The 14,787-nt window shown below is 36.7% G+C and overlaps 2 protein-coding genes across 3 annotated transcripts in view; both read right to left on the reverse strand.

Moving 5' to 3' along the window:
• The window catches only part of LOC129787515 (importin-5), a 16,650-nt gene extending 4,611 nt beyond the window's left edge, over positions 1-12,039 (reverse strand). The window contains exons 1-7 of one of the 2 annotated variants that reach the window (XR_008750238.1): positions 11,930-12,039; positions 11,385-11,534; positions 10,021-11,316; positions 8,790-9,930; positions 8,410-8,722; positions 7,957-8,279; positions 606-735 (exon numbers count right to left, since the gene is read on the reverse strand). Coding sequence is in view for 1 of the 2 variants with exons in the window: in XM_055823203.1 (XP_055679178.1) it covers positions 7,958-8,279; positions 8,410-8,722; positions 8,790-9,930; positions 10,021-11,316; positions 11,385-11,534; positions 11,930-12,010 (3,303 nt within the window). In the remaining variant the exon portion in view is untranslated. Of the gene's footprint in view, positions 1-605; positions 736-7,117; positions 7,590-7,956; positions 8,280-8,409; positions 8,723-8,789; positions 9,931-10,020; positions 11,317-11,384; positions 11,535-11,929 lie in introns of those variants that run through there. The other variant, XM_055823203.1, reaches the window with a different exon arrangement.
• A 744-nt stretch (positions 12,040-12,783) lies between these two features.
• LOC129787596 (uncharacterized) lies at positions 12,784-14,692 on the reverse strand. The gene is made up of 3 exons (XM_055823313.1): positions 13,789-14,692; positions 13,263-13,479; positions 12,784-13,197 (listed from the first exon to the last, which is right to left on the reverse strand). Exons 1-3 carry the CDS (start codon positions 14,608-14,610, stop codon positions 13,010-13,012), a joined length of 1,227 nt encoding a protein of 408 aa, XP_055679288.1. The 5' UTR covers positions 14,611-14,692; the 3' UTR covers positions 12,784-13,009.
• Between the last annotated feature and the right edge of the window lie 95 nt (positions 14,693-14,787).

The following is a 14,787-nucleotide window of genomic DNA, read 5'->3' on the forward strand; positions in this document are numbered from 1 at the left end:
AAATTCGGTATATTTCACGCGACATTCGCGCGACTTTCAGTTTGAAAATCACGCGACAATCGCCTTATAAACCCCGGATTTCAGGCGACTTTCCCTAGAAATCTTGCGACTTTCTTTAAGAAAATATATTGATTTTCACGCGACATTCACGCGACAATCGCCTTATAAACCCCGGATTTCAGGCGACTTTCCCTAGAAATCTTGCGACTTTCTTTAAGAAAATATAATTGATTTTCACGCGACATTCACGCGACTTTCGCCTAGATATATTTTTTTAAAAGCTCTCAACAGATGGCGCCACAGGCGCCACAAATTGGGGTTGCCGTATTTATTCTGTGTTTACATTGCCATCACTGCTTTAAATCATCACGAGAAAGAATATATCATTTTGAGTTATACAATATTTTGAAACAGCCGGTTGAATGATTTTGTGACGGGCATATTTTTTATAATCTGTCAAAAAGCTTCAAGTTTCGCAAAAAAGTTCTTCGAAGTTACTAAAAGTTAAAAGGGTTAAAGAGAGATAAAATTAAAATTAGAAGAGACTGATTTACAATGAAAAACTCGTCATGGGGAACTACTTTAGTTTCATTTTATTTACTCACCACCATAACTGATAACTGATACTAAAGATGCATTTGTGTGATGAATTCTTCTCTGTGATTTTCTGCACTTTGTCTTCCTCTCATTTGCCACACTTATTGTGGGAGCCATGATGCCACTATAAGATGGATTCTGCAAATAAAACAAGGTCATGACATTTGAAAAAAAATACGTGATTTAAGCTCAAAGAAATTGGTAATATCAAGAGATTTTATACAGGTGTGTTTCAATTTAAAAATTTAAAAAAAATCAAAGCTAAGAAATACTTTAAAAAAATAAGTGCTGTAATCATATCCATTAAAAAACAATCAAATTGAGTTCAAATTGCTGTTTTTCGCAGTGCATTACTTGGAAACTTCTCAGTGTATAAAATACCTTTTCTTTCTTTTTTTCCGCCTATCTCTCTAATACAGTCAACACAGTTGTGAGATATGACTAAAATTATTTGGCACGTGTAGCGATTGCTCACCAATCTGTGTAATTTTACGCGGACCGAAAAAAAGCGCGTTCATGTGGCCTGTTGGTGGTTATGAAATCATAGTAAATATTATGATCCAATTAAGCATATGTCACATATCGTGAGTTTCTTCGTTCCTCAATTGCCTTCCTCCTCTCTCGTATTTTCATATTCATTGTCGTCATTAATATGTAATGCTACATATAATACCTCATATGTCCAATATAATTTAATTTATAATAAACACCAAATACCGCTTTTAACGCCTGCAAGAGAGTTTGTAGGTATAATGAACATATACGTATATAGTTCAGAATACATTTCAGGGGTTCTTCCCTCTACTCTATTTAAATTAATCTTGCACCAAAGCTCCGCCTACGGGTAGAATTATATCAGATCCAGGTAGATGAACAATTTTTAATAAAATATGAATGAAAAACAAGAAAAATATTTCAAAAATTAGTTCTTTGGCTGATAAATTCAAGCTTCAATCATTTTCGGATTTTTTTCTGTTAAAAATAGTAAAATGAGCAATAGCTCATTTATAAAATACTTAAGATATTCTAAAAAAATGTCTAAAAGGACAAGAAATCTTTAAATTCTATGTTAAGATCGAATCCAGCTATCTATAACATATCAAAATTTATCTAAAATCAATATAATTTCATTAATAAAATATGATTTTTTTACCAACACTCTCAGTGGAATTTCCAAGCTACCTTGTACTAATTATAGTGGAATTTATCACGTTTCTGGAATACCAATTCATTATGACTATTCCATGGAAATGAAAAGATGATTTAATACAGACACGCCGACTAGTTTATAGTAACCAATAAATACAATTTATAAAATGAGAAAATAGCAATTTTTTTATGATGCGGCAATCTTGTTTCTTGTTGTTTTTAAACTTTTTATGCCATAGTTAAAGAAAAATCAAGTACCAGTGGAGATTTTCTATAAGGAATGAGGGGATAGGATTGTGATAAATCAGCCTCTTAATCGTTGCACCTCATCGTCAGCGTGAATTTTATTTTCACAAAAGTGAAGCCAATTGGCACAGCAACATACAAAGTTAATTACATTTCATCAGAAAAAGATGCTTGTCACTTGCACGTGGAGTTTTTGAAAGGGAAACTGATGAGTGTGCCCGTGAGAATAAGATGCAATGAAAAATTGCGGCATGTGGAGTGTGTAAATGCAGGTAAAAACGCAGGAAGTAGGTAACATATATCGCATATATGGCCCATTAACGTGTCAATAATTGAGAGCATTTAATGACAATTTAAATACGAACGCGATATTAATTTATAGTCCTAAAGAAAAAAGTAATTTTTCCTTTCAATTTATTTAACTTATTTTTAGATTTTCTTTATGTTGGGAGTCCGCAAATTTAACTAATCTCTAGCATGAACATAAAAGCTCTATGTTTCAAGGAAAACAATCATAGCTGCGTCTTATCAATCGAGCTGACAATTTAATCGAGTCTAATTACAATTTCACTTTATGAATAATACACAATCCAAAATGATTTGCATTATTTAAAATATACGACGACCAGAATGGGCTATTTTGGCACGACACGTGTAGAGGCGTTTTCTCGGGGCTTCTTGTTGTCTCTGTCGCGACTCTCTTTCTTCTTCTTTTTTCTTTTCCATCTTCTCCACCTCTTGAAAACCCCTTCTGAAACACACAAACTCGATGATTGCAACTTTGAGGAAAGAACAAAAGAGGTTTTTTTTCTTTTGAAAAGAGGGGGACACTACACGCGCATAAAATGACTAACTCGCAAAGGTCGTTCTTTTTATCACGCTGAAAAAATTTCAAAAAAGTCAACAATCTATTTGTGTACTTTTTGTACGAAACTTTAAAACTGGGAAATAGCTACAATTTAAAAAGAAATTATTCTCATGCATAAAACTGGAACGAGGGGCCAATAGTTCTAGGATTCTACTTTGGCTGTTAATTTTTTATATATTTTTTATAATGCCAACATACAATGTGGCGAAAGCTTTTAATCATTTATTTAAATATTTGTAACGTGTGCGAGGCTGAAGATATTTTGATAATTTTTCCACAATGCTGATTGTAAATATAATCAAGTTATGCAAAACATCTTTAATTATGCAAATTTTGAAGGAGTCTTACACACGGATATTTGCAAAGAAATTGTCAAAAGATTTTCTAAAAAAAAAAGTTTTTAAAAAATTTTGAAGAACAAAAAGTTTATTGATCTCCTCAACTTTAAAGGAGTTTATTCATCTCTCTGTAGGCTCCATAGGCTAAGTTAGTCCTAATACTGCCTCTCACTACCAATAAGATTAAAATAAATCCTTGCAATAAACCTGTTAATTTTTCACTAAACTACTTTACATAAAAATGAACGGTAGAAATACATAATCCCATATGACCTTATAGACGCCAATTTTATGATAAATAGTGCACACGGTAGTAGTATTATTATATTTTATGACAAAGTTCGAAACCCCCTCACTTTTGGGACCATTTTCTCTTTCTTCATGCACAAAAAATTTGCGCTGCGTGTCTCACATAAAGTTTTTTTTTTCTTCTTCTTTTCACTTAAGTATCATCGTGGAATATATTCGATTTTTTGGAATGTAGCGTCTTAAATTATGTACCAAAAGGCCAAAAAACATAAACGATGGCGACGAGATTGAGAAGAAGAAATAGAAAGAGTGAGAAAAGTACTGTCTACACGTGTAGTTATATGGCTATAAAAAGTGATTTAGGAGTTTTACATTTTAGCCATTTAAGATTGATTTGTACGTTCGCGTAAGAATGAATAAAAGTACGTTTCGTATATCGAATTATTCTTTTTTTTATAGCCACTTTCTACCTATTTTTTCGCGCTTTATATACATGAGTTCAGCGGCATTCTTTTTTTTTATTCTCAATATATAGGTAGAGAAATTCATTTGGCTTCCCCCAAAAACAGCTGATTAAAAATACAAAAAAAACTTTGTGTGATTCTCTGTCCCGAATAAATTGATTTCCTACTCCATTATGAGAAGTTAAGCGTGGCAGAACAAGTGGATCACCCAGAGGAATGGGATTTGCATGAGCAACCTGCTAAATGTCGACGACAATTGTTGGTTGCTGAAGTAAATATCAAACCGGTAGAATAAAAAATTAATTAATTTGATTTATTAGAACTTTTTGATTCTTTTTTTCAACAACTTTTGACTTTTATGCTTATTTTTGATTTTATAGTAATTTAATGATAATAAAATATATTAATATAATGAGGAGAAAGAAGATAAAAATATAAATATGTCATAAACTTTATCAAACATCTTTAGAGCTTTGATGAGTGGGTCGTTGCTCACACAAAAAAGCTCAACATTAAGGGAATTACGCTCAAATATAGTAAAAACGTGCTTCAGTGTAGGATACACCCCCAAGTAGTAAACGACGTCCTCTTATTCAAAACAACCCGTGCGAGGTATATAAGATTAAAACTTAATAGTTTTATAAAATAAAAATGTTTATACTTACGTAAATAAGTTGATAAATTGAGAAAACAGATAAACAATTTCTTCACAATTTCACCGATAAAGATTTTCTCACATAAAACACTTACTGCTAACACGAGAGCGTAGGTACCTTCTTTTATAAATATGGTTTCCGTAAAGAAAGGCAAGCAGAGGAGTTTTCGCGGAGAAGTCGCTCGATTAAGTGACCGACCACGAATGAAGTCGCAATCAGATTACTCGACGAGCATAGCGAGGCAGCAGTGTCTCTCGTCGACAACGAGCAGCACGAAGCCCCCACGTTTCTTGCCGCACAATGCGAACCTGAGCAACGCGCCAGCACTCCAAGTTTCACACGAGAGGCATGGAGTGTTCCAAGAATTTGCAGCGGAAACTCTCGCCATGGAAGCCAATCAAAGAATCTTCTTTTAATCACGCAAACAAACCTCTTTTTTTCAGAATGGGATGAACTTTCATTTGTTATTCTTTACCCTTAATGTCCTGTACATAATATTCAATTGAATATGGAAGCGTTTCATTAATTATGTTGACTTTAATGAATTTTTTTCCTGATATGTTGAGATTGATACAGATTAATGATATATTGAGCTATTTATAGTTTTGTAGAACATGTGGCTTGTGCCCTAATATAATCGTTATTGTTCTCTTTTCTGAGAAATATTCGGGGGCTTATGGGCACATTATAACGTAATGTCCCCTTTATGCATGAGAGTCTGTATCAAATAACTTGATTTAATCATTCAACATATAGAATTATGCTGAAGAAAGGCTCAATTGAATTTTTCATTCAAAATTAATCACAAAGTTCTTAAAGCAAAATATTAAATTCCTTGATTTATTTAACGCGTATTATCTTCTTCTTTTCATTCTCTTTTTCATCTCAAGTTTATCTTTTAAAGCAGAAAGAATTTCACAGCTAATTAAATCAAAGTGAATTGTAAGAAATGGATAAATAACGCTCACAGTACCCTTGTTATTGTAATGATTACGATATACGGAATGATGCGAAGAGGAAAATTATCAAAAAATTGTTTTTCATTGGTTCTTATACGATTCTCGCTGATGCTCCTCACATCATTTCCCTCCTTCGGTGTAATCTCACTCCACGAGTACGACGATGTAATTGCTGTGCAAATTAATTTATCAATTTTCGTAAATTCATCTCTCTCAACAAAACTAAATAAAACTTCTATAGAAATATTAGTTTTCGCACAAAGAGTTGATGGTGCAAATTAACAACTTCCTATTTTTATAACCCAAAATTCCGTACGTTGATTTTTTACGGTCAAAGCATACACATGTGACGTTGAGGCGAGGAGTGACTGTGATGGTATATGTAAGCCTGGGAGTGCGACGACATTGCTGGAGTGTGGGTCAGGCACGTGCTTCCCAAACCCTCGCGATTTCTCTTCACTCTGTTCCACCCACCGCCCGCGTTTCCCAACAAAATATGCACAGAGGGGCGACAGAGACAAAGGAGAAACACCAAAAAAGCTCATCGACCTTTTCGACGCAGAATATACAGCTCGTATCCCTCTCAACCTTACCTATCCCATCAATGTTCCCCCTTTTTTTGCACACACACACCCATAGTCCATCTCACTCGCACCCGAAGTTTATCCCTGTGAGCAATGCAAATTCTCAATATATATTTTGGGGCTTTTCAATGGGATATATCCCTTCAAGCTCCAAGCTCGAAATTTATGCTATTCATCACAAAATGTATGTATGTATAGTATAAAGTTTAGGTATTTGATTTTAGTTTTGAGAATTCTAACCGGAAGTGAATGGAGAAATGATTACATTTCTTTAAGTTTTTCGTATTTTCCAAAAAATGCCTTTTTGTATAGAATTATTAACACTGTTTTAACATTAATAAATTAACTCTAAATTTTCTATCGCGATAATTATTTTATTGATGAACTTAGAGAGGTTTCCTCTTTAAAACGTCGTGATTGACTTTTTCAGCATAAACTGTGGATATAATCATGTTTCAGAAATTAGAGATTGTGATTGAATTATAAGAAATTAAAAAAAAAAAAATAAGAAACTTGAGATTAAAAAATTAGCTAAGAATTTGATTAAAATTTAATATTTTTTAAAAATATATTTTTATTAAAAATATTAAATATAAAATTAATTTCTTGGCCAATTTGTTCCCATAATTATTAAACCATCCCGTAGATGGTTCAAAAACTCATCGTATGGACCCAATGGTCCCTAAAGGGTTAACCCTTCAGAGGAATAAGTGGGTCAAAATTTTTCATTTTTTTTAAAATAAATAAAATCTTGTAACAAAATAACTCTTTATGTAATAAAATTGCTACTGAACTAACTTGAAGCCCTATTAAAGAATTACTTTTTATCGATTAAGAATAAGGAATATGTTACGACTTTGCAATGCATGAAAATAAAATTCGTCAACGAGTGAAAGAAACTTTGTGCAAAAAGAGGGAGAATTATGATGAAATTCAATTCCTTCGGCCTTGACCTTAAGACATTCCAAACTATTGACTTTCATGCCTTTTGAGAACAACAAAAAATATTCAAGAAATATGTGAAATTTATATTTTTTTCACCATATCCTCATTACTATTAATTCACGCAAGAATTTGGATTCATAAAACTGATGTTTTACACAGAACTTTTTTTTTAGTTTATAGTTTTTTTTCCTTTTTTTAATTTTACATCTTGGATCTGCATTATAACAAAGCATTACTTTTAATATATGTATATATAATTAAAAGATTACAATGTTCTTGTTCACTTTCATTCGCGCAATATAATTGTAATTTTATTTAATGTGTTTTCTTTTTCTTTTTATTTTGTTAGAGATGAAATAACCAAATATTTCTCACAGCATAATATAACGAAAAAAAAATGTAAATAGGCCAGTATATTTTTTAAATGTAGATTTTTTGCAATTTGTTGTGCTAATTTTTAACAATGTTGATTTTTCTTAATGATTGCAAGGAAGTTATTATTAAAGCTTTGTCACGGTGGTGAAGAAGAGTAATCTGTGTGTAAGAAGCAAAAGGTAGGTGTATTATTAAGTATTTTTTTCTTTAACAGTTTTGTATTGTTTTTTTTTTAAAGTGTTTTCCAAACTATTAATTATGTTGAACCTGAAGTATTATACATCATCATTGAATATCATGCATAACTTTTTAGTAAGTAAAACAGATTCCCGTACACACCACGTGACTCACCTCGTGATTTTCACGACACATGCAATCATTTTTCTTTAAAAAATTAATCGTGAAAATCAATAAAGATCTACCTCGTGTTTTATTCTTGACGTCAAATAAAAACGATTGTTCTCATCGTATTCGGAGTAAAATAAAGAGGTCGAGATATAATGGGAAGAAAATAAAAAGTAGTAACCTCATTGAGAAGTCGTCGTCATATCCCTGAATGCTTGCTCAAGGGAGTGCTTCTGTTCGGGCGTTAGAACATTAATGCATGCTTGAAAGACTTCTGGATTTTGCTCGAGTTGCTTCACAATGCCCAGCAATCTTGTTGCATCAGGATGCTGTACCGGAATAAGATCACGCACAAATACTTCCGAAATTATTGATAAAATCCTCGGGAGGTGTGCATTGTTGACACCAAGAATGACAGGATGATTCGCTTGAATCAAATCGCACAGGTACCCATACACGTGCGGGGCCTCATCTTCCTCCTCAATCACCGGCAGCCATGAGAACCTACGCAACAAAAATTGATATATTCAAGATAAAAAAATCATCGTTAACATTTAAAAAAAAATCAGCACACACACGCCGTGTCGTTGTGTCATTCAACAACACCTTTCGTTTGGTCAACAACAAAACTCACCACAAATTTATGATATCATCAACATTTGTCAAGGCTGTGTTGTTGTATTTGAGGATCTTGGTGACGGCGGAGATGGCATTCTCAGTGGAGCTAGAATTTTCTGGATCTCGACTTCCGGGACTGTTGATTACTTCCACCAATCGCGGAATCATCTGAGCGCATGCCATTGCAAACTGCTCACCAGCGCACTGACCTATAACACCACACCCGTAAGCAGCAGCCTGACGTACTTCTGGCCTTTTATCTGACACGTACTGAATCATAGGTTCCAAGAAGAAGTGCTGATATTCAGCGCACATAGGCCCAGTGTACTCTAAAAGAATAAATTTTATTTTGAAGGAAATTTTAAAGAAAAATAATGAATAATAAAAAAAACTCACCAATTAAATCATCAAAAATACATAGTCCCCACTGCCGATCAGACCACGGACGAGATGGATCGAGCAATTTGACAAAATACGGAATCAATTGGCTGAAGTAGGGAATAAAGTTAGCTTTGTAGGTGAGGAAAAGCGCATGGATAATATCGGCTAGGCGCGAAAGTAAGTAAATATCGATGTTATCCTCCTCGGCCAATTGTTCCTCAACTCCATCATCGTAGTCCTCCTCTTTCCGTGCTTGAGCACGTTTTTCTGCCTTCTGGAAGTGCTCCTCCATGAATTTATTAATCAACTTCAATACTTGCTCTAGGGCATCATTGGACAGACAATTCGGTCCCAATGTCTCGATGCACTTTGCAAATGAATGCAGCAATTCGGGCACAACTTCCGCTTCGGGTTCTGAATCAATCGCCTTGAGGAGATCGGGGCAGATGTACTGCCACATCCCCTGAAGGTACTGAACTCCCTTAATTTTTGCACAATCCAGCAAATAGGGAAGGGATTCCGCTGCAGCTGTACGGACACCGTCATGGAAGTAGAATTTCAGCATTGGTACCATAAGACGAACAACCTCCTCAGCATAGTCGGCAAAGTCTTCCTTTAGTTCACGTGCATAGCAAACAAGCATTTCACAGGCTGATGCTTTGTCTTCTAGTCCAGCCGTGCGAATGCCAAAGTTATGCTGCTCTCCGAGATTCACAAATTGCCAGTCTGCATCGCCCTCAATATCTTGAATCTCCTCATTGTCCAGAAGGGCCACTTCGGGCTTTATTGATGCCGTACGCATCACGGGACCCATCACAAGGGGTAAATACTGTGCAAATTGCTTGCCCAGAATTTTACAGATTCTCGCCCAGGCGGAAATGAGGTATGCCGTCTGTGGATCATCGTCCGGAAGCTCATTCTCAGTGTGTGTCTTCAGTAGCATATCCATTACGTCACTTGCATCGGGTACAAACTTTTCGGGGCCCACAGCCAAACCAATAAGACTCACGCATTCAATTGTCTTCCCACGAAGCATCTTCATGTCATCTGTCTTGCCATTCTGGATTATGTACTTGAGGCATGGCACGAGACGATCGTAGTATGTGATGAATTCCTTGCCAGCTGTGTCAGCAACTGAGGCAATTGTTGTCACGACCTGGGATCACATTGAACGTTAAAAGAAATTAATTTTGAGAGCTAGATTGTAAATTAAATCAATCAAGTCTAAATCAGTAAAGAAACTAACCTGTTCAAGGACGAGTTTAGTTCCCTTCTCGCAGAACTCCTTAAACTTCATCTTGAGAATGAATTCAAGCTTCGTCATAATAGCTTCGAGGTAGCGCGTGAGAATAACTTTGGGGCAGTCCTCGCTGAAGTTCACAAGGGCAGCTCCAGCGTGTGCTTGGACACGCGGATTCTCCACATCATCCAAGAGACTAAGAAGCCCAGGGACAACTTGCTCGTGGAACTTCTTCTCGAACACCGGTGCAAAGTCAGTGGACATCTGACCAATGGCATTGCAGGCAGCATAGCGAACACGTGGATGTGGGTCACGCAGGTAGACAAGCACACCACTCATAATGTTCTCCAGAATAGATTCCATTTGTTTGTGACACCCCTCACCAACTGCTGAGATGGCCATCAATGCCCCATGACGTTGCTTCCAATCTCCATGGTTGAGCATTGTGGGGAGATTATCGATGATTTGCGGCAGAACTGTCTTTCCACCCAGACCACATGCTAGACGATCCAGAGCCGATTCGGCAATAATGTTGTTGTCACTGTTGTCTTCTTCAGTGACTTCGGACACAGACCACGAGTCATCATCCTCCAGATCAGTCATCATTTGCAACACCAACGGGATGAGGGCAATGATGAACTTATCGCAGCGCTTCCGTACTGTGGCTGAGGCATTCTCAGACAGTGAAACCATCACCTCAAGTGCCATGTGCCTCCATGCATCATCAACATCCTGACTCTTGAACACCTTCATGCACATCTCGAAAATAGCTTCAATCTGTGCTTTGAGGTATTTTGGACATGATTCTGTCAGATCAATAAGAAGTTTAATGAGCGTCTGATCATCCTGCTGCTCAATGCTTTCGGCAATAATGAAGATCATCCTCGGCAGGATGTCGATGAAGCTCTTCTGGATATTCATCTCCTTCTCATGTGCCAGAATGAAAGCTCCTACCGCGCGGACGGCTTGGAAACGGATCTCAGGAGTAGCCTCGCGGCTCATTGACTTGGTCAGCATTTGCTTGATAACCTCCAAGTACTGATTTTGCTGATTCCCAAAAATTCCCGGAACGGATGCGAAGATTTGAAGGGCTGATTCGTGGAGGGTGGAGTTAGTTGTGCTGGCGCATTGAAAGAGAAAACTCAGGAATTCCGGCCATTGGTTGTTGCCATCATCGTCAATAAGATTCCGGGCTACTTCTGCTGCTACATCGCAAATCTTTCGACGCATGTTGGGGGATTCATCCTGCTGCACGAGGGTTACTATCTGCTGCTTTAGCTGCGCTTGATGTTCCGGTGGAAGCTTTTAGCAGAAAGAAGTTTTTGTTAAAATTTTAGTAATAAAATGATTTTAAAGTGAAAAAAACTTACAAGGGGATAAAATTCCTGAAACTCAGATGAGAAGAGTCTTCGCAGCACCACAGCAGCCATCAGTCGGGCTTCTTCTGCCAAGGTAGGAGTGGAGATGGCCAGCAGTAGGTGTGTGATCTTATCCCCGATGGGCATATTATTGTATGCCTCCTAAAAATCCAATAAAACTCGTGTGAAATACAATCATTGGCAACAACTCATTTTTGGAGGGAATATCCGGAATGACGCTCCGGCTGTCGCCCACTCATACACGCCATTCCCGGACACGAGCATCACTTCCTGCAGTGACACACACCGTGCCCCCAAAGCAGCATAATGAGAACATTTCCTACATGCCCGTGTGACTCATTCTCAAGAGATAATTTTTGCGTTGTGCGAAAACCACCTTGATGTTGCGAGTCTGAGCGCGCCCCTGATGTGTGCCCAAAGCACGTTGTTTGTTGTCAAAGAATTTTCACGCCTTCCCCGTGGGTCAGGTGCCACGAGATAGTGCACAAAAACCACCACACCGGATGCAGAAACTCGCGGACTCGCGATTTACATACCTCTGCCTGTTGCCGGATATCATTATCCACGGAGAGGAGGGAATTAAGGATCTGATGGAACTGCACTTGGTCACCAGCCATTGTTTCTTCTTCTTCTTTTCTTTGACTTTGTTTCTTCTTCTTCTTCGACGTACTTTTATACCGTATTTTTCTAAACTTAAGACGCGCATGTTTTTATGTGAAAAATTGAACTTTAACGAACTTTTTTTTGTTTTTCCAAAAAACTGCGATTTTTTGGTTTTTATTGCAAATTTTTGGACATAAAAGGCATTTTTGGGAGTCCTGGGATACTTTTGGATGCTCCGCAGTGCCCGGGGAGCTCCTCCGTGGGGAATTTTGGGCCCGCGGAAATTTTGACGGTTGGGGATTTTACACGACTCGCTTTTCCCGGAAATGGATTTTCGCGAACTTTTCAAACCAGCGATGCCAATCAACGCGGCGTCGCTTCCTAATTGCAAAAAATTACTTCCGGTCGGTAAATTTGGCGAAAAACGCGGGAAAATTGCGAAAAACTGAATGTGTGAGGTAGTCGGATAACAGTAAAATGCATCTATCTCATTTCTTCTTCAACAAAATGTACCAAAAAGGGCGCCAAATTCAAAAAGTAGTCAAAAAAGCATAAAATTTATATTGGGGCGCTACGAAGGAGGGCTCCAGGGGGGAAATGAATACGGCCATCTTAAACGGTCTGATACAAGGAGCATCTGTACCAAATTTCATCAGGATCAGTCAAACGGTGTAGAAAATGCTTTGCTGAAAAGGAACGAAATCCTTTCTTTATTATATAGAAGATCTTTTTTATGATCTTTGGGGGTGGCGAGCCGAGCAATTTGGAGGAATTGATACTACAGAAATACCAAGAATACATACTTCTTATAAAATTCATTATAATTAACAGTAAGATATACATTTTTGATTAATTAAATACAATAATTATTAGGCAAAAATGTTGATTTCTTCTAAATTTTGCACAACCCCGGCATTTTTTTTATAAGCATAAAAATATTTTTTTAATAACAAAACGATTAATAAAAAAAACTACAAAATGTTCTACTATTCGAAATACTTAAAGAAAAAATGTTAATCAAGGAATCCTTTTTCTAGATACTTTGGTAAAAGCTCCTGGATGGCTTTCTTATAATCAGGATGCCCATATATCTCCCTACGAACGTCCTTTGATGCTTCTCCATTTGCCATTAGGTCATCTATGCTAACCTTGGAAAAGTCCACATGGACGTATGGCATAAAACAGACAGCAATGATCATTTCTACAAAAAGTAAAAGAAAGTTTAATGTGCAAACATTCCGAGAGTAATTTCATAACTTTTTATACCCAAAATTCCATGTCGAATAAGTTCAGTATTGAAATCAAGCCTCGAGGGAGGTTTCTCTTTGACTCCTAATGTTCGATGGGCAGCCACAAATTCATCGTAATAGTGCGTAAGGAGATCTTCACGGTGCTTCTCCAGCGTGTCCTTTGATGCTACCATGTAGAGGGCATAAATAACATCCAGGGCAGGGGAGCCCCAAATGCAAACTTGGTAGTCTACCTAATTAGAGAAAAAAGAAAATTTAGTGATTTTGTTAACCATTTTAAGTCTAATATTAATTCATCAGTGCTGAACAAATTTCTATTTTCAATCATTTTTAATCTTATCAATTAGCTTAAAATGGATTTTTTTCTTTAGCACCGCCTCTTAATGAAAGTAAATAATTTCTCTCAAAAAAAATTGATTTCGAGCGACTAATTCAGGAAATTTTAAATTTTAATTAAAACTTCTATATAGAACTACTTCTATATAGGCTTTAACGGCTTCAACTGTTGCGATAAACCCCCTTAATAAACTGATAAGACTTACTAGCATAAAATCATAAGCAGTTCCTTGTTTGTCCGTTTTAAACATCATATTCCTGAAGTGAAAATCCCCATGATTGAGAACATTGTAGCCATCAGTGGGGGTGTTAACGCTGTACAATCGTCGAATTTTCCTGTGAAAATTTTCATGAATGTTCTTGAACTTTTCCACATAGTTCTCATGATTGGGCCATGTTGCAATTTCATCGATAAGCTTGCTGATTGAATTTAGCATGTGTTCAACACCATCAGGACGAACACGAAAGAGACCTTGCTTGTAATCGGACACCTCGTTTGTTTTCTGCTCCAAGAACATCGAACATGCGTGTAATTTTGCCAATTTGGAGAAAATTAGTTTGGAATTCTCAAAATTCAACTGGTTGGTGACTTTGGCGAAACCCTTATCGGTGATGTCATCGAACACCAACACATAATGGGGGCTCTTAGAATGATAAATTAGATTAGGAAAGAAGACCCTCTCATCTAGCGAACACAGCAGGTATTTTCCAATGGCTGGCAGAGTTTTCGTGTACATTTCAATTTCAGTCTCAAAAAGAGGATCAATTGAGGGTTCAGCAGGTACAGCATCACTGTTGTCCTCAAGAATGGATGCTGGAGTTTTTACAATCAATTTGGTGCTATTCTCATTTGTGCTATTAAAGAGACTGTAGGACACTGAAGCTGAGAAGATTGCACTAGTTGTTGGTTCACTGGTATCAAGGATTCTCTTCACTTCCACATCAGTAACTTTAAGATTTTCATCCTTTTCATACTGCCGAAGGGCTGTCTCAAAAAAATCACGATTTAGCCATTTGGGAACGGCCATTTTATTTAAAGAAATTATTTTATTAATCCCGATTTAATGTCGCGTGGATGTAATTTTGCTACCGACTTGCTCAAGAATATTTTTAACACTGATAGCATCACCGCTAACCTTATGAAATTTTCTTATCAGACGGCTTCCTCGGTATCTATGCCACTTGTGTGAATATTATGAATTCGT

This window comes from Lutzomyia longipalpis, chromosome 1, assembly GCF_024334085.1.
Source record: "Lutzomyia longipalpis isolate SR_M1_2022 chromosome 1, ASM2433408v1".
NCBI lineage: Eukaryota > Metazoa > Arthropoda > Insecta > Diptera > Psychodidae > Lutzomyia > Lutzomyia longipalpis.

Excerpts from the sequence above, each read along its gene's own strand:
- LOC129787596 (XM_055823313.1), bottom strand. The coding sequence starts at position 14,610 with ATGGCCGTTCCCAAATGGCTAAATCGTGATTTTTTTGAGACAGCCCTT. Across the intron at positions 13,480-13,788 it reads CTGCTTATGATTTTATGCTA|GTAGACTACCAAGTTTGCAT; the intron begins GTAAGTCTTATC and ends TTCTCTAATTAG. Across the intron at positions 13,198-13,262 it reads TATTCGACATGGAATTTTGG|AAATGATCATTGCTGTCTGT; the intron begins GTATAAAAAGTT and ends TACTTTTTGTAG.